The sequence below is a fragment of the Lygodium microphyllum genome, chromosome 14, assembly GCF_053477565.2.
Source record: "Lygodium microphyllum isolate KBCC chromosome 14, Lygodium_microphyllum_v1.1.10, whole genome shotgun sequence".
In the NCBI taxonomy this organism is placed as follows: domain Eukaryota; kingdom Viridiplantae; phylum Streptophyta; class Polypodiopsida; order Schizaeales; family Lygodiaceae; genus Lygodium; species Lygodium microphyllum.
In genome coordinates, this window is record NC_141148.1 from 49,078,850 (window position 1) to 49,106,598 (window position 27,749).

The 27,749-nt window shown below is 46.5% G+C and overlaps 1 protein-coding gene across 1 annotated transcript; it reads left to right on the forward strand.

Moving 5' to 3' along the window:
* Positions 1–27,749, forward strand: LOC148025583 (uncharacterized). The gene is made up of 3 exons (XM_087691994.1): positions 1–311; positions 360–604; positions 27,541–27,749. The coding sequence occupies exons 1-3, from the start codon at positions 13–15 to the stop codon at positions 27,747–27,749; spliced, it is 753 nt and encodes a 250-aa protein (XP_087548120.1). The 5' UTR covers positions 1–12.

Below are 27,749 nucleotides of genomic sequence, written 5' to 3' on the forward strand. Positions count from 1 at the left end.
AAGACCAAAACCATGGTTTTCAATACTTCAGCAGCATGGGTGACTAGATCTATGTACCAGTTCACATTTGGGGGAGACATATTGGAGCATGTGAGGGAATATGTCTATTTGGGAGTCACCTTCTCTTGCCCACGTTTTTCGTTGAGAGGGGCATCAGAGGCACATCTAGCACGTGGATACGCAGCACTAGGGGCACTCAAGAGTCAATGTGCTCACATACAGTTCCAGGAGCCCCGCACCAAACTCTGGTTGTTTGACACCCTAGTCACACCTACATTACTATATGCAACAGAGGTATGGGGTTGCAACTTGTACCATAGGCGTCTTAGCCCACTCATTGATCAGATTGGAGTAGAGAGGGATTATTATGATGGTTGGGATAGCATGGAAAGGCCATTGGTCATGATGATAGCACGCATGATTAGGAGTAAGCCCTCCACCCCACATCCCATTGTCAGAGCAGAGCTAGGGGCAACACCTATAGTTACGGAGGCACTCTTCAGGGCAGTGACCTTTTGGCACAGACTATGGGAACTTCCACGCCATAGATACTCTAGATTGGCACTAACCTCATCTAGACAACTAGCAGGAGGCGAGAAAAACTGTTGGTTTTCACAGATGGCTATGTGGATGAGCCTACATGGTTTGGATATTGACCATCTTCCACCTTTGGATTATAGCATTGACTGCCCTACACTTTCTCTCAACCGATCAGAGCTAAACCAGGTGATCAAAGCTAATATCTTGAGGATTGAGACAGCAAGGACATGGATCCATCCACCACTCCCTCTAGGATCGAGGATGGAGTACTACAGGAGTCATTTCTTGTGACTCTCTGATGGTGGTTTTACTATTCGGCCAGCATATATGGACACCCATCTCTCCCATAGTGTACAGGTTGCTATCGGACAAATTCGCACCTCCTCACATAGGCTTCAAATGGAGACAGGCAAATGGACAAATACCCTAGCAAAGGATAGGACTTGCCAGCTTTGTGGTCGAGAGCCTGAGCCGGAGGAGCACTACATATGCAGATGCACAGTATACTATGACATATGAGGACGGTAACACTGCCTCTTCCGTGATGGATTTGGGCCTCTTCATTGCGTCATGGAGTACGAGGACCAGAGATGCCTAGGTCTTTTCCTCCTAGAGCTCGAGAGGCGCTGAACTACACTACTGTGAGACAGAAGGCCAGCTCATCTAGAAGAACACACACAGAGCAATAGAGCCAACCCTACTGACACTACCAGCCTAGCAGAGACAGAGCCACCCCACCAGACACCTTACAGGCCACACCGTGGAGTCACATTGGATAGAGCCATTTCCCTTCATCGAGCACGACGACCCCGTCTACCAGGACCACGTCCGAGGAGGCCACACCACAGTCGGATTAGAGCCATTATCACAAGACACTGAAGACTCGCCACCAGGCATATCAGTGAAGCAGCTAGGGACCGCATCATAGTTGAGATCATGTGCAAATCTTGAGATCAGCTACAGCCCAGTCTCCACCACACTTTTGTACATGGCTCTATCAGATCTAGTTCTCCTTTCCTTTCCTTTTCTTTTCTATTGATGAAACAACACTACACATGGTTCAACCCTAGTATAGTCCCATCGTATAGTTATTTTCAGTATTGTTTCATAGGCCACCCACTTATTTGTAATGTTATCTTTACCTTACTGATGAGATGACATTAGACATGGATGTACTCTGGATTTTGTCTCATAGACCACATTGGCCTTATGTAGACGTTAATATATCTTTCTTTCTTTCTCTCAATCATCAAGATTCAATGGCCATGAGGCATGGATGAATCATGATGGGCCATGGCCCATACCTATTGCCCATAGTACATACACTCATTCTCTCTCTCTCATTCTCTCCTTTCCCTTTCTCCTTTCTCACCAACTCTAAACCCTAAAACACTCTCCCATAGTATATACACTCATTCTCTCTCTCTCATTCTCTCCTTTCCCTTTCTCCTTTCTCACCAACTCTAAACCCTAAAACACTCTCCCTCTCTATAAAATCTCTCCCTCTCCCCCATCTCCTTCATCCTTCCAGCATTCTCTACTCCCTCAAGCTATCTCTCCTTCCTCAACCTCTCTACCCTTTCTACTCCTCAATCACTCCACCCTCCCCCTTCTTGGATCTCCAAATCCATCTTCTTGAGTCTCCATCCTCTCTCTCTCTCTCTCTCTCTCTCTCTCTCTCTCTCTCTCTTCCCATACACCCAATCATCAATAGCACCTCCTCTTCATGAGGCCTTTTTCTCTTGCATTGTGCCTACTTCGAGCGAGTGAAGGAGAAATCCAATAGGTGCATTTGGCAATGCAAGTATTGCCCCAAGATCCAAACCTCATCTGCCTCCTCATTCACATATGGAAATTGGGAGGGGATGCCACACCATGCCCCGCCATTCCTAACAATGTCCACCAAGAATGTTGTCAAAAATACTCGCCATTGAAGTGACACAAAGGCATTTCAAGATGAAGCGAGGAGATGGTGTCTCCCGATCATGGGGCCTCGGAGAGGCCTCCTCTATCCCATCAAGAAGAAGCCATTTAAGTGGGGCACCTATGCCAAAGAGGCAAGACACACTTGCCCAATCAACAAGCCAAGTATTCGATCTTCTCTCTCTTCTCAAAGAGAGGCAAAGGCAAGCTGAAATAGAGATTGCACACACCATAATTGAATGCAATCTCTCTTTCCACATCCTTAAAGTGGATCGATGGAAGTGGATGGTAAAAGCCATTGCCGCTATCTATCCATGCCAGGATGGTACAGTGTCATATACCAAGTGTGACTCTATTGAGCTAAAAAATGCATTAGCTTGACTTAAACAACCCCAAAATACACTTAATTAATGAAGAAAACCTCTTATTTAAAAAGGAAATGCGATCCCAGAGAGTTAGTATCCCACATGCAAAACCCTAATTTGGGTGCCCCAAACTTTCTATAAATAGGCATGTAGCCCACCACTCTCCCTTAATCTCAACTTTTTAGGTTTCAGGAGCCGTATCTCTACTGCTCACACCCCGTTCGCAGAGGAGATCATGGTCCGATCTAAGGCAAGAGGCACATAGCCAAAATCCAAGATCAAACCCCTGCACCCAGTTGGGTAACCCCCAACAAGGAAAGTAGGGTGGTAGCAAACCCTCAGCAAGGGCAGTGGCGAGGCCAGGCCCACACTGCCACTGGTCGGTCATCACAATCGGCGAACTACTCAACTCTAGAGACTTTGTCTGAATGGTCTGCAAAGGCCCACATCATCTCTTTAGAGACATCGGATGCGAGTTTGGTTCACATCTGCGAGTTGCCTCCTGATGAGGTGCTTGCAAAGACCCACTCATCACAACCGAGCACATCAATACTTATTTGGCTTGTAGACAATGGACCTATCCATCACATGACTCCTAGAGCGGACATTTTCATTTCCCAAGCCCTTGCAGTCGAGTGTATCTACGTAGGAAATAACTCCTCGGTCAAGATTCAGGCCCAAGATCGCATTATTTTCCCATTGACTTGTTGTGCTAAGAATTGCTCTTAGCTACTTAAACAGCCCCAAAACATACTTAGTTTAGGCTTATTTTAGCCAAACTCCTAAAACGGGGAGCGGATCGAGAGAGTAAATAGTAAGCCTACCATGCCTACATTCTATGAATTTGAGTGTCAAATGTTGCGTTACGCACGGTTGTTCGATCAGTTTCATATGAGTTCCTCTTCAGAGGGGGCTCTTCTTGCTCATTCTCAGAAAGAGCAACAAGGGAAGGGCAAACCAAACCAAACCTCCACTCAAAATCAAAATCAAACTCAAAAGCTAAATCAATCTAGGGATTCTCAAGGAAACTCCCAGTCACAACTTAAACCAAGGTGGCAGAATGTACCTAAAAAGAATAGGTATTGTCAACATTGTCAAAAGGCTAGCCATTTTGAGGACGACTGTCGATCAAAGACACAAAGCATAGCACCAAAACCTAAGTCTCAAACCCCCGCCCCTTAGTGGAGCAACCCCTAGCAAAGGAAACAGAGTGATGGCAAGGGGCAGTTTAAAGGTCAGACTCACACTACCACCACACAACCATCTCAATCAACAACGTTCTCAACTCCAGACGGCTTGTCTGGCTTGTCTGACTGGTCTGCAGAGGCCCACATTGTCTCCGTAGAGACATTCGATGCGAGTCTCATTCACATCTGTGAGTTGCCTCCTGACACGGTTACTGCAGAGGCCCAGTCATCACAGCCGAGCACTTCAGCTCCAATTTGGATTGTGGACAGTGGAGCTACACATCACATGACTCCTATAGAGGACATTTTCCGTACCCGAGCCCCTGCAGCCGAGCGCGGGTCCGTGTAGGAAACAACTCCTCGGTCAAGATTCAGTCTCGAGGTTGCCTAAATTTTGCCACTGACAAAAGGGTCCGGATCTGGCTTCACTAGACAATGTATATCATGTCCCTCAGCTTGGGGTGAACTTGTTATCTGTTCAGCATCTTTACCGGTTGGGGCGAGCAGTCTTCTTTATAGCGACCACAATCAAGGTTCTTGATTCTCAGACTGGTTTAGTGATTGCTCGCAGTGAGGCACAGCCTAATGGCCTATACCACATGACTCATTTTCTCACCAAGCCGACTGCTGAGGACTCCGTGTTCCATAGCTTCCAAGCCTTAGCCACATCTCGAGAGCCTACGCACAATGAGCGTCTTTGGCATTTTCGCTTAGGGCATCTTGGTTATGACTCACTTTATGAGTTGTCATGCCGTGAGCTAGTTGAGGGCCTTCCACGCTTGAAGCTAGCTCGAGATGTCTGTAAAGCCTGTCAGCTCGAGAAGTAGCACCGTACCCCATTTCCTCAACAGTCGACACAGAGAGCTGAGGAGCCTCTTAGATTGATTCACGTTGATCTTTGCGGGCCGACATCCACTGCCGCTTTGAATGGCGGAATATACTTCTTTTTTATAGTGGATGTTCATTCTCGATACATGTGGGTGTACTTTCTCAAGCGTAAGTCAAATTCTTTCACATATTTTTCTGCTTGGGTGCTGCTGGTTCATAACCAGACTGGTCGTCGTGTCACGTGCATGAGGAGTGATAGCGGTGGTGAGTTTATCTCCCAATGGTTTTCCGAGTTTCTACAAAAGCATGGCATTTCTCGCCAGCTCACCTCTACCAACTCCCCCTCTCAAAATGAAGTCATAGAGCGTAGGAACCGCACAGTCATAGAAATGGCACGCTCTATGTTGTTCGCAGCAGAGCTTCCTGAGTGCCTTTGGGTCGAGGCTATTAACACTTTGATATACATCCTCAACCGGTGCCCGACTGCGGCTCTTCCTCAAAAGACCCCGTATGAGGTATTTTTTGGCTCTCGGTCTCTTATTTTCCATTTTAGAGTCTTCGGGCGCCGTGCATACACACATGCACCTGATGACAAGATAGGTAAGCTTACCACTTCGGATCAGACACGGCCAGTGGCCACGCCTCTTGATCCTACTGTCCACTTGTCGAAGGATATCCTAGGACAGCCCTTCGATGCACACACCTATCGTTCGGTTGTAGGAAAACTTCTTTGGTTAATTCACACTAGGCTAGATTTAGCTTACTTAGTTAGCATACTCAATCAGTATTTCACAGCACCTAGGATATCACACTGGGTTGCATGTCTTCGTGTGTTGCGTTATTTGCAGTGTACTTTTTCTTATGGCTTGACATATGGTTCTAGTTATGTTTGCAGGGGTACACTAATTCTGATTGGGCAGGAGATCCTGACACCGGGAGTTCCCATGGCGGCTACCTCTTTATCTTGGGCACGGCTCCCATTTCTTGGTCCAGCCGTAAGCAAGAGACGGTGGCGGCTTCCACGGCTGAGGCTTGAGTACCGGGCTCTCTTCAATGATACCACCGAGGCCATCTATCTGAGGAGTTTACTGGTGGCGCTTCATTTTCCATGTGACTCTCCCACACTTGTCTACTGCGACAACCAGAGTGCCATTGCCCTTGCAAGCAATCCGATCATCACACCACGGACATGGCATGTGGGAGTCCACTTCCATTTTTCCAGAGAGCAGGTTGAGCTAGGCACTATTCGCCTAGAGTTTGTGTCTTCATCAGATAATTTTGCAGATATCTTGACCAAAGTGGTCAACCGGCCGGTTCTTCAGTACCTGCTACCCAGGATACACCCTCCCCTACTTCTTCAGTTTGACGGCGAGAGGGTGCTTCCCTCTTGCTTTTCCTTCCAGTTTGAGAGGGGCCGCTACTACTCTTGATCGTGACAGTGATGATGCTTACAGTTTTTAGACATTATATTCACTTATTCTTTTGTATTGTATTATGGGCATTTGTAACTTTATCCGTACTGTCAGGATGACCTAATTGTAAAAGGACACTTGGACAAGTGAACAATTCCCCTGCGAGGGCACTGTCCCAGTGACACCGTTGCATAGCATATTGCATGAGCATGACATCTTGCATCTCCCTTTGCATTACCCCATGCATTGGCATTCTGTTCATGTAAACATGCATCTGTGCAAATTTATCCCTTTTCAGTCTTTTGGAGTGGTCGACTCTTGGATCCACCATATTCGTAGTATAACACATGGCAGTTCTCCTAACGGCAGTTTCCCTATCCTTGCTTACTTGCTTGTTTTGCTTGTCTTGCTAAGCCCACCATCCTCTTTTTTGCCTTTCCACGTAGTCACCACATGATTGGCACATACACACACTTGTTCTCATCCTTAGGCACTTATTCTAGTCAGTGCGAGGGATTGGTCTGCTAGTTTTGTGCTTGACTTGGGTTTAAAACTCTCTTTATCTTTGTCTATCTCTCACTTAATCGGCCGATGCCCCTATATTACTTATGTATTTTCAAAACATTCCAAAAAAAAAAAAAAAACCCATTGATTCCATCCGTCTTTGTAGGACTTAGTAGGCCCTTGGGCAGCAATCGAGCACCCTTGGTCCAATGCCCTGGCCTCTCTGGGGTGACCATTTGGGCTCCCTTGGTAAGATAGCCATCGCCTCTATAGTCTTGGTAGGCCACTAGGCAGCCAACGTGCACCCTTTGTCCGATACCCTAGCTGCTTTGGGGTGGGATGCCTTGGGGTAAATCAAAATTTAGGCTGGCCTACTTTTCTCGCCCTATTTTGGGCCTGAGAGGGGGTGTTGTGCTAAGAATTGCTCTTAGCTATTTAAACAGCCCCAAAACATGCTTATTTTAGGCTTACTTTTGCCAAAATCCTAAAACGGGAAGCGGATCAAGAGAGTTAAGTGGGAGAGGATCTAGAACCCTAATTTTTTATCAATTGGCAGCCACCCCTCCACTCTTCCCCCAATCTCGTTTTTGCAGGTTTCAGGTGTTATCAACTTGCTTCCCACACCCCGTTCGCGGAGGACATCTCAGCCCTTGCTGTCCATCATTGTTCCCTACAGTTTGGTGCCTGTTTCCAGCCCTCCACACGCTGATTGCTATTGTTTCTGCCTGGCGACTAACTGTTGATCATCTGCACTGCTGTTTACAGCCTGCCACATCAGCAAACTGCTGCATTTGCAGGCCCCAGCTGCCGCCCTGACAGTTTTCTCTCTCCTGCTGCAACTACTGCAATTTTTCTCTCTCCTGCAGGCTGTCCTGCTTGCGTTTTTAGTCTTTCTCTCTCCTCACTATTGTGTGCATCAGATCCAGCTTCTCACTGCTGCGTTTGCTGGTGTTCGACATCCGGAGGCTGCCTTGCTGCAATTCGGGATCCACTTGGAGTAGGACACACTCTCCTGCTCATTACCCTTGCCTTGATCCTTGAGATACAGGAGTTCGAGGTTCAGTATTCATTCACTGCATAGTGTGTTTGCTGCAAGAGCATCATATTATTAGTAGTCGTATCATTTCATTTATTAACTGTGTTCATTGTCTTTGAGTTACCCTAATTGTGTTCTTTTATCACTCTGTGCTTTGTCGTATGGTTTCTTTTTATGCTTCTATGTTAGGGTATTTTCTTTACATGACTTGGATCCAGATCTTGCTTCACTCGATGATATCTATCATGTCTTCCATCTTGAGGTGAACTTGTTGTCCATTCAGTAGCTTTGCCAGTGGAGGCGAGCAATTTTCTTCACAGTGACCACAGTCGAGGTCCTAAACTCTCAAACTGGTTTAGTGATTGCTCACGGCAAGGCACAGCCTAATGGCCTTTATCACATGACACACTTTTTTACCGAGCCGACTGCTGATGATTTGGAATTCCATTGTTTTTGGACTTTGGCCACCACATGAGAGCCCATGGACTCTAAGCGTCTTTGGCATTTTTGCTTAGGCCATCTTGGCTATGACTCTCTTTATGAGTTGTCGCGTTAGGGGATAGTTGAGGGCCTTCCACGCCTACAACTATCTCAAGATGTTTGTAAAGCATATCAGCCAGGTAAACAACATCGTACACCCTTTCCTTAGTACTCTATCACTCGTGCTGTGAAACCCCTTAAGCTCATTCATGTAGATCTTTGTGGTCCCACATCCACTACCGCCTTAATGGCACACTGTACTCCTTTTTATTGTGAATGATTTCTCTAGATACATATGGGTGTCTCAAGCACAAGTCCGATGCTTTCACTTATTTCAATGCTTGGGTGTTGCTAGCTCATAACTAGACTGGTCATTGTGTGGATACTATGAGGAGTGATTCTGGTGACGAGTTTACCTCCCACAAGTTCTTTGAGTTTCTACAAGAGCAAAACATAGCACACCAACTCACCTCTACCAACTCCCCTGCACAGAATTAAGTCGTAGAGCATAGGAATTGAACAATCATGAATATGGCATGCTCTATGATGTTCGCAACGGAGCTCCCTAAGCACTTTGGGTCGAGGCTGTTAACACTTCAGTGTACATCCTCCACCGATACCCGATTGCAACAGTCCCTAAAAAGACTCTGTACAAGGCATTCTTTGACTCTCGGCCTGTTATTTCTCATATCTATCATTTTGTTGTAGGAAAATTACTTTGGTTGATTCATACTAGGCCAGATTTTGCATTTTCACTTAGTTTGCTTAGTCAATATTTTAATGCACCTCGAATGTCCCATTGGATTGCTTGTCTTTGTGTGTTAAGATATTTAAGATGTACCTATAATTACAGACTAACTTATGGTCATGGTTTATGCTTGCAGGGGTATACTAATTCTGATTAGGCGGGATCCTAACACCCGGTGTTTCCATGGAGGCTACCTCTATATCTTGGGCATGGCACCCATCTCTTAGGCTAGCCTTAGTAGGAGATGGTGGTAGCTTCCATGGACAAGGCAGAGTATCAGGCTCTCTTCGATGGTACTACAAAGGCCATCTATCTGAGGAACTTGCTGGCTGCAATATGGTTTCCTTGCGAGTTACCTATAATTGTCTACTGCGACAACCAAAGTGTCATTGCCTTTGCGAGCAATCCTATCATCACCCCTCGGACATGGCACATGGCAGTTCACTGCCACTTCACCAAAGAGCAGGTTAAGCTAGGCACCATTTGTCTAGAGTTTATGCCGTCAAGCGACAATTTTGCAGATATTTTAACCAAGGCAACCGGCCAGTTCTACAATATCTCCTACCACGGATTGACTTGGATACACTCTCCTCTACTTCTTCAGATTGATAAGGAGAGGGTGCTTCCCTCTTACTTCTCCTTCCAGTTTGAGAGGGGGCAGTTTCCTTCTCTTGATAGTGATAGTAATGATATTTACAATTTTTTCACTTTCAAACATTTATTTATTATATATTATGTATTATGGATATTTGCAACTTCATCCACACTGTCAGGATGACTCGATTATAGAGCGCTTTGGCAAGTAAACCATAGAAACATACCTGACGCGTTCCAAACCCTCCAAGAAGGTAAAACGGTCAAGGAACGTTCCCTGCCATTCCCAAGGCCATTCCCTACCATTCCCTGCCGTTCCCTGTGTCGTTCCCTGTTTGGAACGGCCGTTCCAGGCCCATTGACCAAAAATTAACGTTTTTTCTAGTTTTTTTTTTTGCTTGTGTCACACTCCTTGTACCACATGTTCACCCATCACCATTGCCTAATGTGCACACACTAATCTCTCTCTCTCTCTCTCTCTCTCTCTCTCTCTCTCTCTCTCTCTCTCTCTCTCTCTCTCGGGTTGAAGATTCAAAGTATCAAGACAACCCACAAGGCAATCAAAAGTTCATGCAAAGTTCAAATTTGATGCATTATCAACTCTTGCAAATCACAATCAAATTTCAGCCTATCCTCAATCCCAAGGTAATCATCCATTTATATTGTCTAATTTCAAGGGAAATTGGGATAATTGGGACAATTCAAGGCAATTTGAAGCTATGGGGATAATCGAGTCAATTTTGGGACATTTGGTTCAATTTGGAGCATTGAGGGATATTGGGGCAATTAGAGGGACATTCTTTGGGAAAATTTAGGTCATACAGGGCATATTTGGGGCACTTAAGACATGTGTCATTCCCTTTTGTTCCTGTTCCCATTCCCTAACATTGGACGTTTCCCCCGTTCCAGGGGGTCCCGTTCACATTTCCGTACCCTATTCCAGGTAACTATGAAGTAAACAATTCGCTTCCGAGGGAACTGTCCAAGTAGCACTGTTGTATCGCATTCTACATAAGCATGAAAATTTGCATCTTCCTTTGTATTACCCTATGCATCAACATTCATTCATGTAAATATGCATTTATGCACATTCATCCCTTTTCAGTCACCCTTTGAGTGGTCGACTCTAGATCCACCATAATCATGGCATTGCACATGGCAATCTCCGAAGGCACTACTTTTTCTATGCTTGCATGCTGGATTTGCTTGTCTTGCTTGCTTTCCCACTTTGCCTTTCTTTCCATATATTCTTCATATGATTGGCACACACACACTTAGGAACCCTTATGCACTTATCCTAGTAGTGTGTGGGATTATTTTGCTTGTTTTATGAAGGTAGCAGGGCTATCCATCATTATTTTCCCGTACGTCAAGACAAAGTGACTCAATGGGACAAAAACTTATTTGAAACCATGGAGAGGGAGTGTTGTGCTAAAAATGCATTAGCTTGACTTAAATAGTCCCAAAGCACGCTTAATTAATGAAAAAAACCTCTTATTTTAAAAAGAAACATGATCCTAGAGAGTTATATGTCCCACATGCAAAACCCTAATTTAGGTGCCCCAAACTTTCTATAAAGAGGCATGCAGCCCACTATTCTTTCTTAATCTCGTTTTTGCAAGTTTCAAGATATGTAACTCTGCTGCCCACACTCAGTTCACGGAGAACATCATGGTACGAGCTTCCCCTAGCCATCTCCTACCATCTAGCGTCTGATTCCAGTCTTCATCACCTATTTGCAGTTGTAGCCTACAATTTGCTGCTGCGTTTTATGCTGACGTCAGCATCTGATGTTGTCACCATCATCTTGGAAGTATCACCTAATCTTCTATCTCCTCTAAATGCTCTGTTTTTAGTTTCTAGCTACCGCCCTAACATTCTTTCACCTCTATTTGCTGCATTTGCACCTAATAGCTGTCATTCAGATTTTCTCTCCTCAGATACCTACATTTTTAGTCTTTCTTTCTCCTACACTGTTGTCTACATCAAATCCAGCCTTCCTTGGCTGCATTTGCTAGTGTTTAACACTCGAAGACTGCCTTTGCTGCAATTTGGGATCTGTTTGGAATACGAGACACACTCTACAACTCATAACCTTTGCCTTGATCCCAGAGATACAAGAGTTCGAGATTCAATATTCACTGCATAGTGTGTTTGTTGCATAAGAACTGTATATTCATTATTCATTCACTTTATTATTCATTGTGTTTACTATCTCTGAGTTACCCTAACGTTAACCATAACTGTGTTTTGAATTTATCAGTCTACTCTGTATCGTACGATTGGTTTTGTGCTTTTTGTGTTTAGAGCATTTCTTCACAGACTCGTGAAAGGGACTTGGATGGCGAGTAAATATTCAAGTATCTTTATTTGGAACTCAAGGAGATAAACCGGTGGGACTCTCACACTCATGCACACTGGCGTGCCATTGTTCACCCTCGCACCACTAATGGTGGAGCTTCTACTTCAACACCAACACTGGCTACTCATGGTGATCGTAGGGCCCTTAGATGCTACACAAGGCATGGGAGTAGCTTGAGAGGCACTCATAGAGCGGCACATGAGGATACACCTATCATTACCTCCTATGTAGAGCTTAAAGAGCTTGAGTATGATGAGGAGAGCAATATACTTACTGAAGGTGATTTTGTTGAGGGTGATGATTCCTCAAGTGCCGGCAAAGATGCTTCTAGCTCCAATGCCAAGAGTGATAGATCCGTTTTTGTATACCTTTTTTGTATAAGATTGCCACTTGGCTCATAATAAAGACACTGATTTACCATTTCATACTATACTCTTGAGCCTTGAAAGTTGAGTTTTATTTCAACTCTCTTTTGCATTCAGTTTTAAGTAAAGTCTCTAAATGTATGTTTTAAGTCCAAACATTAAGTATAGACTTTAAATTATATATTTTTAAAATATTTCATCATACATAGGTTCAAGATTTATTAGTCCGATTAGTATCATACAAGTATCGGATGGTACTAATTGGATGCCATCAAATGTGACAACCCTGCATAAGCTCTCCATCACTTGTCACAGGTCCAATCATGAGCACCATTCCCAATCTCCTGCTGCTTGCAAGCTTCAAGCAGACAAGTACGAGAACGAAGAAGAGAGCTCTATGACATCATGCAATGATGACATCTGGGTGAATGTGGATAAGGAGTGGAGGATGCAACCATGATTGAGTATATGGCCCTATCTAAGAATTAGGAAGGGAGAATCCTGTGTCCTAAGTCGACCTTTGCCTTTAATATCATATGTGATACCCCTGTTCACTCCATCTCTGACTGGAGGCTAGAGTACAATGCTGTCAAAATAAGGGATTGCACAATACAGAAAGAGAAAATAGCCCCAAAAACAACATTTATAGCTTGCATGTGGTGAGGGCAACTAGAAGGCAAAATAGCATGCAAATCCACAGCAGCAGCACACCAAGAGGGTCACAGTATCCACATTTATTGCATGCATACAAGAATGCTTTGCCTGGATATGCAAGTCCTTCAGGATCCTTGAGCAATCCCTCAAAAGACCCTTTTAATTTGGAAAGGCAATGAGAGTGTGTCTAGGACTAAGTGAATTGTCCACAGACAAGAAAAATTTTGAAACTTTTGGGCCTTAGGCTATGGCCACTTTACTGAACAAGCTCTCTGAAACAGTAAGAGGTAAGTCATTAGCTACTTCCTCATTAACATCACCTTTGCATTGTAGTCTAAGTTCACAAATTGTCAAAACTCTGAAAATGAGTATCATGCAATCTTGTATGAGTTCATATCTCCTCTTAGTGTGCAAGGAGTCCCTAAAAACAGATGCTCCTATTAGCTTTTTATGATGGAATAATAGTATTTACAAAAGAACCAAGAAGTCTGCTCAGATTACCTTTGATCGCTAATAAGAAAAAAATTATGGCCTTGCAATCGAGACTTATCATGACATTGGGTTTGTGTACATCAAGCTCCAAATTGCAAAGTCCCAGTGCCAAATCCGCATTGTCCAACAAGTATAAAATGACACAACAAAACAGAAAAATCCAACCAAAGAAAAGGAGGGAATGAGTGGACATGATGCATACAGTTGCTCATACTATTCAATGAACCAAGTTGATCTACTAAGTCTATTTGTGATAGGTAGATAGCTTTCTCCTTTTTGGTCATGGCAGTGTTTCATAGCCACAACTGAGATGATGAGGGAAAGGCTTCAAAGTAGACCATTTGATGAGCTACTCTTGGACAAATTCAAAATAACCAACCAAAATAGGAATAATGCAACATACCAGGGCAATATTTGCATCATAAGTTGTAACTCTGTGAATGATCAATCTTTGTTCTTGATAATTGTAGGTTCTTTGAACAAATCACAATTTCGACAAACCCTAAGCTCAATAACACCAGGAAGGAGTGGAGTGTCAAGGAAAAAACCTCTCTCTCTCTTTTTTTTCGTAAAAACCTTTCTAAGTCATCATGTGAAGAGATTCTAAGTGCTACAAGTTACAACGTCATGGCAAAGATGCAGAGGAAATTGCCCTATGCCAGGGACGTAAGTCCTCCCTAGAGAGCAAATCAGAATGCCGGAGAAGATCCAACTGCCAATACAAGAGGCCCTTAGGCCTGGCAATATGCCGCTGAATATTATAGGCGGAGTCAAAAAGAAAAGCATTCCGGACGGTCCAGTTATGCCAGCAGCCCCAATATCGAAGAAAATGATACACGAGCTTCATATGTGGCTGTGCAGGAGCGGGGTATTTGGGCTGCCCGAAAACCCAATCAAAGGGGCGCAGGGTGGAACCAACCACTCCTTGCCAGACAGCCGACATAAATAACCAGACTTTCTTTGCGATGGGGCAAGAAATAAATCGGTGGCCGGCGGATTCCACAGTAGTGGTGCAAAAGAAACAGTGGCCATTGGAGATTCGTCGCTTGGAGAGAGCCGAAGCAAGCGGAAGACCACCAACCATCATTCTCCAAAGAAAAACTTTACATTTGAAGGGTGTCTTGTTCAACCAGCCCGCCATCACAGTTTCCCTCCACCATGACCGGTATTTACGTAATCCCCATAAAGCATTCACTTTGGTGACGAGCCATTGATGATCTTTAATCAGAATATGATACACTTGGTTAGCAGAGGCTTTGCTTAAGGTCAGCCGGCCTTGTAGGTCCCAATCCTGCCAGGGATGATCCGAAGCAAGGGCAGGAAAGGGTTGTCTGCTCTGGAGCACCCTCAAAAGCTGTTCCCATAAAGGCCTATAACCACGAGGGATCCTGAAAAGCCGCCTGGCTGTACGAAAAGATATAAGCACATTACGACTGGCAAGGGTGGCATCCGCAACGGAAGACAAACCCAAACGGGCCATCCGGTTGAATTGTGGTCTGAGATCCTGTTTACCTTCCCATGCAAGTAAACGGGAAACTGCCAGCAACTCCAATTGAAAAGAGTTAGCAGCTAAGCGATCCTCCGCTGGATGCCACTGGGCCTTCTGGAGGACGTGTTTCCAGGAACACACCAAATGAGTGAGCAGCAACGAAGAAGAGCTGGAAAACCGCGAATCAGCATTAAGAACATGCCACCAAGAACTCCGGATCTGGGTATTGCCATGTTGAAGCCCCTGGCCCTCAAGGAAATAACGGGCTATATCGACCCATGGATGATGATCCGAGCACATGGCACGGAAAAGCGACCAACGGAGTGCCTGCATGTGAGTTTGGGCATCTAAAATAGCTCCGCCACCCATGCGTTTAGGAGTGCACGCATGCGACCAAGAGATCCAGGAAATACCTGCATGCAATGAGTCTTTCTTCCATAGCATGAAACGAATGGACTGAGTAAGAGCATTGAGAGTCGTAGTAGTCCAGGGCAACAATGGTAAGAAATATGTGAGCATTGGCAACATAATAGTCTGGGCCACTTTGAGACGAACATGGAAAGGCCAGGCTTGAGATTTCCAATACATAAACTTAGCCACCATTTTCTGAGAAATCCACTGCAGCAGTTGCTTTGGGGGAACATCAACACCCAAAGGGTACCCAAGGTGCCTGACAATGGAGCCACGAGGAACAACCAGACCCTGCCAGTCCAAGGACTGCAAATCCGACTCCGTGCAGCTGAGAATGGCTGATTTGAGGGCGTTGATGCGAAGGCCGGACGCCTGACCAAAGAGGCCCCAAACATCCAATGCTCTTCGAAGGTTATCCCTGTCCGCACGCAAAATCATAAAAGTATCATCCGCCAGGGATTGGCCAATGAAGTGCTGTCCTGTAGGAAGTGACAGTCCTGCCAACTGAGAAGAGACTGCCATATGAGATAACATCGAAAGAACTGGATGTGTGGCAAGGGCAAAAAATAGAGGGCTCAAAGTGTTAGCAGAGTATTTGTCACCTCATGTGTGAGTCTGAGCTTGATCTGGGCTGGGCATTTTTATTAGGTATTTTAGGCTTTTTTCTGGTGTGGCATTTTATGCTATTGGGGCATTTTATACACCAGTCGGCCAGCTTTAATGCTGTCCGACCAGCATTATTGCTCCCCACTTTTTCAGCCTATTTATACTCAGTGGCTCCTCCTCAGTCAGTCACTTTATCTTCACCATCTGCAGACTCTGTGGAGAGAGGAGCCAGTGCCAGTGCCCACGCAGCCAGTGACTCACTGTTGTATGCGACTGTCTCGTGTTCAGATATATGGATTCCATTTCCCGTACATACATCTGAGTTCTCATCTGTATCGTGTTCTTTTCTTTTCTCTTTTTGTCTTGTGTTTCAGCAATTTATTTCAGCACATGTTTATGCTTTCACCGCTGCTCCACTTCTGACATGGTATCAGTTTTCAGGATTTGTGTTTCTGCTGTGTTTTCTTGCTGATTTCAGGACTGTTTTGTACCCTTGCTGATCAGACGACTGCTGTCGCAGCCAGGTGACCTGTTTTGGGGCTGTTTTCAGCCTGCGTTTTTTGCAGTTTTGCCATCGCCTGCTGCCTCCGCACCCTCTGCTGCCTACGCACCCTCTGCTGCCTGCGTTTTTCATCTGCAGCTGCTGGCGACAGTTTTCTACCTGTTTTTCTCCAGTTTACAGCCTGCGTTTTGCTGATTCAGCATCTCTCATGGCTGGGTGGCTGTTCCTTCAGGCCGTTTTCTCTGTTTTTGGCAGTTTTTGATTGATTTTTTGACTTTCTGCAGCAGATTTTGTCTTCTATTGATCAGATTTTGGGTTCTATTGCATGTGAACTCTCTTTTTCTGTAGTCTGTGCTTGTGTTTTGGCTGTGTTTCCTCTCTAAATTCCATCTCTTCTCTACTTCTCTTCTTCTCCTCTCCATATGGCTCCTCCGTGCACTTCCCCTGATGATAAGTTGCATGAGACATCCTTGAGATTACAAGGGCGGCTTCCGGCACATTATGGAGGTGAGGCTTATGTAGCTTCAGACAGGGGTGACGGGAAGAAGAAGTCGAAGGCCCAGTGTTACCACTGTGGCAAGAAGGGACATTTGCGGAAGGACTGCAAGAAGTTAGCGGCTTCCAGGAAGAAGGAGCAGAAGACGAAGCGGGATGCTGACTCTACCGATGAGTCCTCTCCTTCATCAGACTCCGACTCCGATCCTCCGACCAAGGTGAAGTCCAAGGCACGGAAGGGATCCTCTTCTTCGGATCGTGGGAAGGGCTTGGTGGCCCCTTCCTCGGCTGCTTTCTAGTGGTGGTGATGAGGTCATCCCTCACGACTCTCTTGTGCCAGAGAGGGAGTGTAAGCGGGTGTTCAGATGGGGCAGCCGCGCCTCATCTATATTTTTATACAGGTGCACACGTTCTAGAGAGGGGCGTCAGGGATCGACTTCAGTCTGGCGGAATCAAATCCTGGAGCTGGGATTGACATCCAGGTTCATGCTGAGCTGGTTATCTGACAGAGAGCGGGAGGCTTTCGTCTAGAGCTCACATGAGGGGACACTTTGGCGGTCTGGCCAAAGGCGGGGAATCCATGGTCACCTATGTTCAGAGGCATTTTTGACAGGCTGGTCTTGTATGCTACTGCGAGACATTGGTGATGGACACAGAGACATGCTATGATCTTCTCTATTTTCAAGTGTTTGGTACGATTGACATCGACATCACGTTCTCTCCGAGGCACCCTGGTGGTGGCTTGATCACCCACTGCTTGGGTATCCATGGTTCTACTTGGTGGTTCTATGTTGTATAGTTTCTGATCCCTTTTCATTATCCTATTGTATTGTATCAGATCACCCATGATCTGAGAGAGGGTGTTAGCAGAGTATTTGTCAGCTCATGTGTGAGTCTGAGCTTGATCTGGGCTGGGCATTTTTATTAGGTATTTTAGGCTTTTTTCTGGTGTGGCATTTTATGCTATTGGGGCATTTTATACACCAGTCGGCCAGCTTTAATGCTGTCCGACCAGCATTATTGCTCCCCACTTTTTCAACCTATTTATACTCAGTGGCTCCTCCTCAGTCAGTCACTTTATCTTCACCATCTGCAGACTCTGTGGAGAGAGGAGCCAGTGCCAGTGCCCACGCAGCCAGTGACTCACTGTTGTATGCGACTGTCTCGTGTTCAGATATATGGATTCCATTTCCCGTACATACATCTGAGTTCTCGTCTGTATCGTGTTCTTTTCTTTTCTCTTTTTGTCTTGTGTTTCAGCAATTTATTTCAGCACATGTTTATGCTTTCACCGCTGCTCCACTTCTGACATGGTATCAGTTTTCAGGATTTGTGTTTCTGCTGTGTTTTCTTGCTGATTTCAGGACTGTTTTGTACCCTTGCTGATCAGACGACTGCTGTCGCAGCCAGGTGACCTGTTTTGGGGCTGTTTTCAGCCTGCGTTTTTTGCAGTTTTGCCATCGCCTGCTGCCTCCGCACCCTCTACTGCCTACGCACCCTCTGCTGCCTGCGTTTTTCATCTGCAACTGCTGGCGACAGTTTTCTACCTGTTTTTCTCCAGTTTACAGCCTGCGTTTTGCTGATTCAGCATCTCTCATGGCTGGGTGGCTGTTCCTTCAGGCCGTTTTCTCTGTTTTTGGCAGTTTTTGACTGATTTTTTGACTTTCTGCAGCAGATTTTGTCTTCCATTGATCAGATTTTGGGTTCTATTGCATGTGAACTCTCTTTTTCTGTAGTCTGTGCTTGTGTTTTGGCTGTGTTTCCTCTCTAAATTCCATCTCTTCTCTACTTCTCTTCTTCTCCTCTCCATATGGCTCCTCCGTGCACTTCCCCTGATGATAAGTTGCATGAGACATCCTTGAGATTACAAGGGCGGCTTCCGGCACATTATGGAGGTGAGGCTTATGTAGCTTCAGAGAGGGGTGACGGGAAGAAGAAGTCGAAGGCCCAGTGTTACCACTGTGGCAAGAAGGGACATTTGCGGAAGGACTGCAAGAAGTTAGCGGCTTCCAGGAAGAAGGAGCAGAAGACGAAGCGGGATGCTGACTCTACCGATGAGTCCTCTCCTTCATCAGACTCCGACTCCGATCCTCCGACCAAGGTGAAGTCCAAGGCACGGAAGGGATCCTCTTCTTCGGATCGTGGGAAGGGCTTGGTGGCCCCTTCCTCGGCTGCTTTCTAGTGGTGGTGATGAGGTCATCCCTCACGACTCTCTTGTGCCAGAGAGGGAGTGTGAGCGGGTGTTCAGATGGGGCAGCCGCGCCTCATCTATATTTTTATACAGGTGCACACGTTCTAGAGAGGGGCGTCAGGGATCGACTTCAGTCTGGCGGAATCAAATCCTGGAGCTGGGATTGACATCCAGGTTCATGCTGAGCTGGTTATCTGACAGAGAGCGGGAGGCTTTCGTCTAGAGCTCACATGAGGGGACACTTTGGCGGTCTGGCCAAAGGCGGGGAATCCATGGTCACCTATGTTCAGAGGCATTTTTGACAGGCTGGTCTTGTATGCTACTGCGAGACATTGGTGATGGACACAGAGACATGCTATGATCTTCTCTATTTTCAAGTGTTTGGTACGATTGACATCGACATCACGTTCTCTCCGAGGCACCCTGGTGGTGGCTTGATCACCCACTGCTTGGGTATCCATGGTTCTACTTGGTGGTTCTATGTTGTATAGTTTCTGATCCCTTTTCATTATCCTATTGTATTGTATCAGATCACCCATGATCTGAGAGAGGGTGTTAGCAGAGTATTTGTCAGCTCATGTGTGAGTCTGAGCTTGATCTGGGCTGGGCATTTTTATTAGGTATTTTAGGCTTTTTTCTGGTGTGGCATTTTATGCTATTGGGGCATTTTATACACCAGTCGGCCAGCTTTAATGCTGTCCGACCAGCATTATTGCTCCCCACTTTTTCAGCCTATTTATACTCAGTGGCTCCTCCTCAGTCAGTCACTTTATCTTCACCATCTGCAGACTCTGTGGAGAGAGGAGCCAGTGCCAGTGCCCACGCAGCCAGTGACTCACTGTTGTATGCGACTGTCTCGTGTTCAGATATATGGATTCCATTTCCCGTACATACATCTGAGTTCTCGTCTGTATCGTGTTCTTTTCTTTTCTCTTTTTGTCTTGTGTTTCAGCAATTTATTTCAGCACATGTTTATGCTTTCACCGCTGCTCCACTTCTGACATGGTATCAGTTTTCAGGATTTGTGTTTCTGCTGTGTTTTCTTGCTGATTTCAGGACTGTTTTGTACCCTTGCTGATCAGACGACTGCTGTCGCAGCCAGGTGACCTGTTTTGGGGCTGTTTTCAGCCTGCGTTTTTTGCAGTTTTGCCATCGCCTGCTGCCTCCGCACCCTCTGCTGCCTGCGTTTTTCATCTGCAGCTGCTGGCGACAGTTTTCTACCTGTTTTTCTCCAGTTTACAGCCTGCGTTTTGCTGATTCAGCATCTCTCATGGCTGGGTGGCTGTTCCTTCAGGCCGTTTTCTCTGTTTTTGGCAGTTTTTGATTGATTTTTTGACTTTCTGCAGCAGATTTTGTCTTCTATTGATCAGATTTTGGGTTCTATTGCATGTGAACTCTCTTTTTCTGTAGTCTGTGCTTGTGTTTTGGCTGTGTTTCCTCTCTAAATTCCATCTCTTCTCTACTTCTCTTCTTCTCCTCTCCATATGGCTCCTCCGTGCACTTCCCCTGATGATAAGTTGCATGAGACATCCTTGAGATTACAAGGGCGGCTTCCGGCACATTATGGAGGTGAGGCTTATGTAGCTTCAGAGAGGGGTGACGGGAAGAAGAAGTCGAAGGCCCAGTGTTACCACTGTGGCAAGAAGGGACATTTGCGGAAGGACTGCAAGAAGTTAGCGGCTTCCAGGAAGAAGGAGCAGAAGACGAAGCGGGATGCTGACTCTACCGATGAGTCCTCTCCTTCATCAGACTCCGACTCCGATCCTCCGACCAAGGTGAAGTCCAAGGCACGGAAGGGATCCTCTTCTTCGGATCGTGGGAAGGGCTTGGTGGCCCCTTCCTCGGCTGCTTTCTAGTGGTGGTGATGAGGTCATCCCTCACGACTCTCTTGTGCCAGAGAGGGAGTGTGAGCGGGTGTTCAGATGGGGCAGCCGCGCCTCATCTATATTTTTATACAGGTGCACACGTTCTAGAGAGGGGCGTCAGGGATCGACTTCAGTCTGGCGGAATCAAATCCTGGAGCTGGGATTGACATCCAGGTTCATGCTGAGCTGGTTATCTGACAGAGAGCGGGAGGCTTTCGTCTAGAGCTCACATGAGGGGACACTTTGGCGGTCTGGCCAAAGGCGGGGAATCCATGGTCACCTATGTTCAGAGGCATTTTTGACAGGCTGGTCTTGTATGCTACTGCGAGACATTGGTGATGGACACAGAGACATGCTATGATCTTCTCTATTTTCAAGTGTTTGGTACGATTGACATCGACATCACGTTCTCTCCGAGGCACCCTGGTGGTGGCTTGATCACCCACTGCTTGGGTATCCATGGTTCTACTTGGTGGTTCTATGTTGTATAGTTTCTGATCCCTTTTCATTATCCTATTGTATTGTATCAGATCACCCATGATCTGAGAGAGGGTGTTAGCAGAGTATTTGTCAGCTCATGTGTGAGTCTGAGCTTGATCTGGGCTGGGCATTTTTATTAGGTATTTTAGGCTTTTTTCTGGTGTGGCATTTTATGCTATTGGGGCATTTTATACACCAGTCGGCCAGCTTTAATGCTGTCCGACCAGCATTATTGCTCCCCACTTTTTCAGCCTATTTATACTCAGTGGCTCCTCCTCAGTCAGTCACTTTATCTTCACCATCTGCAGACTCTGTGGAGAGAGGAGCCAGTGCCAGTGCCCACGCAGCCAGTGACTCACTGTTGTATGCGACTGTCTCGTGTTCAGATATATGGATTCCATTTCCCGTACATACATCTGAGTTCTCGTCTGTATCGTGTTCTTTTCTTTTCTCTTTTTGTCTTGTGTTTCAGCAATTTATTTCAGCACATGTTTATGCTTTCACCGCTGCTCCACTTCTGACATGGTATCAGTTTTCAGGATTTGTGTTTCTGCTGTGTTTTCTTGCTGATTTCAGGACTGTTTTGTACCCTTGCTGATCAGACGACTGCTGTCGCAGCCAGGTGACCTGTTTTGGGGCTGTTTTCAGCTTGCGTTTTTTGCAGTTTTGCCATCGCCTGCTGCCTCCGCACCCTCTGCTGCCTACGCACCCTCTGCTGCCTGCGTTTTTCATCTGCAGCTGCTGGCGACAGTTTTCTACCTGTTTTTCTCCAGTTTACAGCCTGCGTTTTGCTGATTCAGCATCTCTCATGGCTGGGTGGCTGTTCCTTCAGGCCGTTTTCTCTGTTTTTGGCAGTTTTTGATTGATTTTTTGACTTTCTGCAGCAGATTTTGTCTTCTATTGATCAGATTTTGGGTTCTATTGCATGTGAACTCTCTTTTTCTGTAGTCTGTGCTTGTGTTTTGGCTGTGTTTCCTCTCTAAATTCCATCTCTTCTCTACTTCTCTTCTTCTCCTCTCCATATGGCTCCTCCGTGCACTTCCCCTGATGATAAGTTGCATGAGACATCCTTGAGATTACAAGGGCGGCTTCCGGCACATTATGGAGGTGAGGCTTATGTAGCTTCAGAGAGGGGTGACGGGAAGAAGAAGTCGAAGGCCCAGTGTTACCACTGTGGCAAGAAGGGACATTTGCGGAAGGACTGCAAGAAGTTAGCGGCTTCCAGGAAGAAGGAGCAGAAGACGAAGCGGGATGCTGACTCTACCGATGAGTCCTCTCCTTCATCAGACTCCGACTCCGATCCTCCGACCAAGGTGAAGTCCAAGGCACGGAAGGGATCCTCTTCTTCGGATCGTGGGAAGGGCTTGGTGGCCCCTTCCTCGGCTGCTTTCTAGTGGTGGTGATGAGGTCATCCCTCACGACTCTCTTGTGCCAGAGAGGGAGTGTGAGCGGGTGTTCAGATGGGGCAGCCGCGCCTCATCTATATTTTTATACAGGTGCACACGTTCTAGAGAGGGGCGTCAGGGATCGACTTCAGTCTGGCGGAATCAAATCCTGGAGCTGGGATTGACATCCAGGTTCATGCTGAGCTGGTTATCTGACAGAGAGCGGGAGGCTTTCGTCTAGAGCTCACATGAGGGGACACTTTGGCGGTCTGGCCAAAGGCGGGGAATCCATGGTCACCTATGTTCAGAGGCATTTTTGACAGGCTGGTCTTGTATGCTACTGCGAGACATTGGTGATGGACACAGAGACATGCTATGATCTTCTCTATTTTCAAGTGTTTGGTACGATTGACATCGACATCACGTTCTCTCCGAGGCACCCTGGTGGTGGCTTGATCACCCACTGCTTGGGTATCCATGGTTCTACTTGGTGGTTCTATGTTGTATAGTTTCTGATCCCTTTTCATTATCCTATTGTATTGTATCAGATCACCCATGATCTGAGAGAGGGTGTTAGCAGAGTATTTGTCAGCTCATGTGTGAGTCTGAGCTTGATCTGGGCTGGGCATTTTTATTAGGTATTTTAGGCTTTTTTCTGGTGTGGCATTTTATGCTATTGGGGCATTTTATACACCAGTCGGCCAGCTTTAATGCTGTCCGACCAGCATTATTGCTCCCCACTTTTTCAGCCTATTTATACTCAGTGGCTCCTCCTCAGTCAGTCACTTTATCTTCACCATCTGCAGACTCTGTGGAGAGAGGAGCCAGTGCCAGTGCCCACGCAACCAGTGACTCACTGTTGTATGCGACTGTCTCGTGTTCAGATATATGGATTCCATTTCCCGTACATACATCTGAGTTCTCATCTGTATCGTGTTCTTTTCTTTTCTCTTTTTGTCTTGTGTTTCAGCAATTTATTTCAGCACATGTTTATGCTTTCACCGCTGCTCCACTTCTGACACAAAGGGCATCCTTGCCTGACAGAGCGGGCGAGGACAAATGGCTCAGTAACACCTCCGTTCAGCATGACCCGCGAAGACGCTGCAGCGCTAATAGTGTATATGAGACTAGACATCCGCGGACCAAAGCCCATAGCAGACATAAGTTCAGCAACGAAAGACCAGTCTAGATAGTCAAAAGCCTTTTCCAGGTCCAGTTGAATCAGTACGACCTCCTGATTGGAATGCCTGGCATAATCAATTGCCAGTTGAGCATTCAATACATTGTGTAGGATATTTCGGCCCTTAATAAAACCATACTGTAGAGGGTGCACAATGGCCGGGAGATGCTTATGGAGCCGATTCGCCATTACTTTGGAAAAGATTTTGTACATTGAACCCATCAAAGAAATTGGGCGCCACTGTGTCAACTTAGATGGCGAAGGAGCTTTTGGAAGCAGTTTAATGAGGCCTTCTTTCCATGAGGAAGGCATGATCCCCGTTTCCCATACCTGCTGGAACAAAGCCTGCAAAGGTTTCACCAGTTGGGTAGCAAAAGCTTCAAAGAACTCATTAGTGAGACCATCCCAACCCGGGCTTTTATCCTTAGGTAAGTGTAACAAGACGTCCATAACCTCTGCCTCACAAATATCAGACTCCATAGTAGTTTGCATGTCCTGCGGAAGCTGATTGCGGACCAGGTCATAAAAAGCCGAACGGGCCTGAGTAATTTGGGCCGAAGGGGGAGAGGTGAAACCGAGAAGGTCATGGAAATAATTCCTGCACATATGCACAATAGTCTGCGGATCCAGGATAAGGTGGCCTTCTGCATCCTCGAGTCTGGTCATATTTTCTCGAGCAGGAGAGGCATGGAGCGCTCGAAAGAACTTATGGATCTGACATGCACTATCTTGCAAAGTTTCCGTCAGATGTTGCAGTTTGGCCTGCTGATATGATTTTAACTGGAATGCTTTAATAAGATCAGCCACCCGCATGTCTAGTGCAAGCAGAAATGCATCATCCGGAGTGTCGACCAGCAGAGAACGAACCAAAGCCAGTAGATCCTCTGCTGCCTTGCGACGCTGCCGACAAAGAGAGGCATGATAAATCCCATACTGTCGAGCAACCTGTTGTACATTAGAGAGCAATCTTTCAAAAGACGCAGTGCCCTGAGAAGAGAAGTCCAAGACAAATCTGTCAATCAATTGCTGCATATAGCCCTGAAAGAGTGCATGCTTCAGGTAAGATGAGTTGAAGCGCAAAGGGAGTCGGTCCAGAAATCGCTTGAAAGGTGCAATGGGTTGTGCAAGCAGCTCAAGCTGCAGAGGGAAATGGTCTGACAAAGCATCTTGCTGCAACACTTTGATGTCGAGCATCTCGGGAAGAAAGTCATCATTCTGCATGATATACATACGATCTAGTCGCGACCATGTTGTTGCATACTGAGCCGAATGGAAAGTAAACCCTGTAGAAGACGGGTGTAGCCAGGACCAGAGATCTTGCTTAAGAACAGAAAGAGCCAACTCATGCCACATACGACTTTCAAGTGCGTCCATCACCGAATGCTCCGATGTGGACTGGGAAGAATCCACACACATATTAAAATCCCCCATGAAGAAGCCTCGTCTGCCAAGTGACAAGGAGGTCTGCAAAGTCTGCCAAAGCTCCTGACGAGATAACGAATCATTCGGAGCATAGAGGCCAACTAACCATAAGATTTCCCCTTCGAATAAAATTTCAATCACCAAAAAGCGGCCATGAACATCATTTTTAATAAGCATAGGCTGATATTTGTCATGTACAATCATGAGCACTCCCAAATAATGCATGGCCTTTGTCCCTGCATAGAACAATCGAAAGCCATTGCAATCCACTACTTTTCCGGCTTCACCGTGACTCTTGTGCTCAACAGCGCACAGGATATCCCACTGATTTTCGTGCAATACCGTCCACATGGCATGTTGCTTGTGGCGAGAACAAATTCCTCGCACATTCCACGTGGCTATTTTCATGTGTAGTTAAAACCAAATCAGATACGAGGCACACCTTGCCTTGATTTGACCTTGTCAGCAAGAATGTCCAGGACTCCCTCGTCCAAGAAATCCGCCAACACACCAAAAGAGTTTTGAGGACCAGATTTGGAAGTAGACGGCATATCTGCTGGCTTGGGGTTGAAGCGGGGGTAACGACGGTCCCATGGGGTAATGACATTACCTCTGGTATCAAATGCCAGCTTAGCAGGGGGACCCTTTGGACGATCTGAATACATGTTTCTGGCGGGCTGATGACGTGGGGCAGAGGAAACCATAGCAGGGGCAGCGCGCTCAGAAGACAACATTTCCTTCCTGCGCATATATGTACGCATGGAATCTTGTGAGGGAGTAGACACAGTATTTTCCATGCCAGCAACAACCCTGTTGCCTTTTTTTGCACGTACTTCCACCCAATCAGTGGCACGGGAATCCAGACCAGAAACCTGTTGTTTACCTTTGGCCAGAACTTGGGGCTGGTGGATAGCATCCAGCGACGGGGCATCACACACCATATCTTCCGTGGGCGGCGCAGCATGGCCAACATCGGAGGTATGTTGCTGTTCCGGGCATTCAACCATGAAATGCCCCAACTGTCCACAGGAAAAGCAATGCCCTGCGAAATTGCCCCATTTCAATCAAAAGTGTAACGGATGCATGCCCGAGCAATTAAGGCGCAACCAAGCAGGCCTTTTTCTTGCAGTGTCCCATAGCATACACAAGCGGTTGCGATTCACTGTCCGGAGACTGGGAGGGACGAGAACAGTGCCCACCGCGACCATAGCATCCTTCAACAGTGGCCAATAAACCGCCGGGCAATTTTCCACTTCTACCCATACAGGGCATTCCCGTTGCAGCAGACGCTGAAAATCTGCCATTGGACGCCATGGAACCACATGAACCAACCGGCGTTCAAAAAATAAAGGCAGTTTAGACAGGAGAGCAGCACGGTGCGTCTCTGATTTCAACAGAACCTCAAAAAACCCCCGGGAGCCAACAAAAATCTCTTCAACACATTCCCCTTGGAGCAGACTGTGCAGCCACTGGCGAATACGGGAAAGCAGGGGGATTCGACCAGTGAAGAAGAGTATCACAGCGCGATCATAAAATACTGAAAAGGAGCGTAGGACAGTTTTTGGGTCGACGGTGGCGTCTAGAACATCGTCAGGCGCTGAGTCGGAAAAGGCTTCCTGATTGTGTTGAACGTAATCGCCAAGCAACGTGTTGGCAAATTCCAGCAAATGCTCCCAGTCAACATCCTGGGAGTCCACAGGATCCGAAGCAACCTGAGCATATGAACGATCCTGAGGAACACCTATCTCTTCCGGAGTATGCTTGGTACGTTTACCCGCAGGCTGAATGTCGGGACCAGGGGGCATCTCTTCGTTGCACGGAACCATGTCCTCAGGTTCCTCGGCATCAGAATCCGGGCCAAGTGCTGCCACTGTTTGGTCTATGAAATCCAGATCCAAACCAGCCATCGTATGACAATTTGATCTTGAAGAAGGACTGACCCTGTTTTTCTCTCTCTCTCTCTCTCGTTTTTTTTTTTGAACAGATCAGTGGGCACTCTGGCCGAGACGCTGTCTCTCTGACAGCCAACGGGCGTGGGGCTTTACAGAAGCTGGACGCCTCAGCAGAAGACGACACACACAGGCAGGCTGAGCTGCAAACAGCAGCACAGACGAAGGCAGCAGGGCGACTGGTGACGTGGCAGCGCGATGGGGCAGGGGACAGGACGGGACAGGCGGCAGGACACGGGACAGAAGGCGGAACAGGAGACGACGGCTCTTGCTCTGACGTCTAG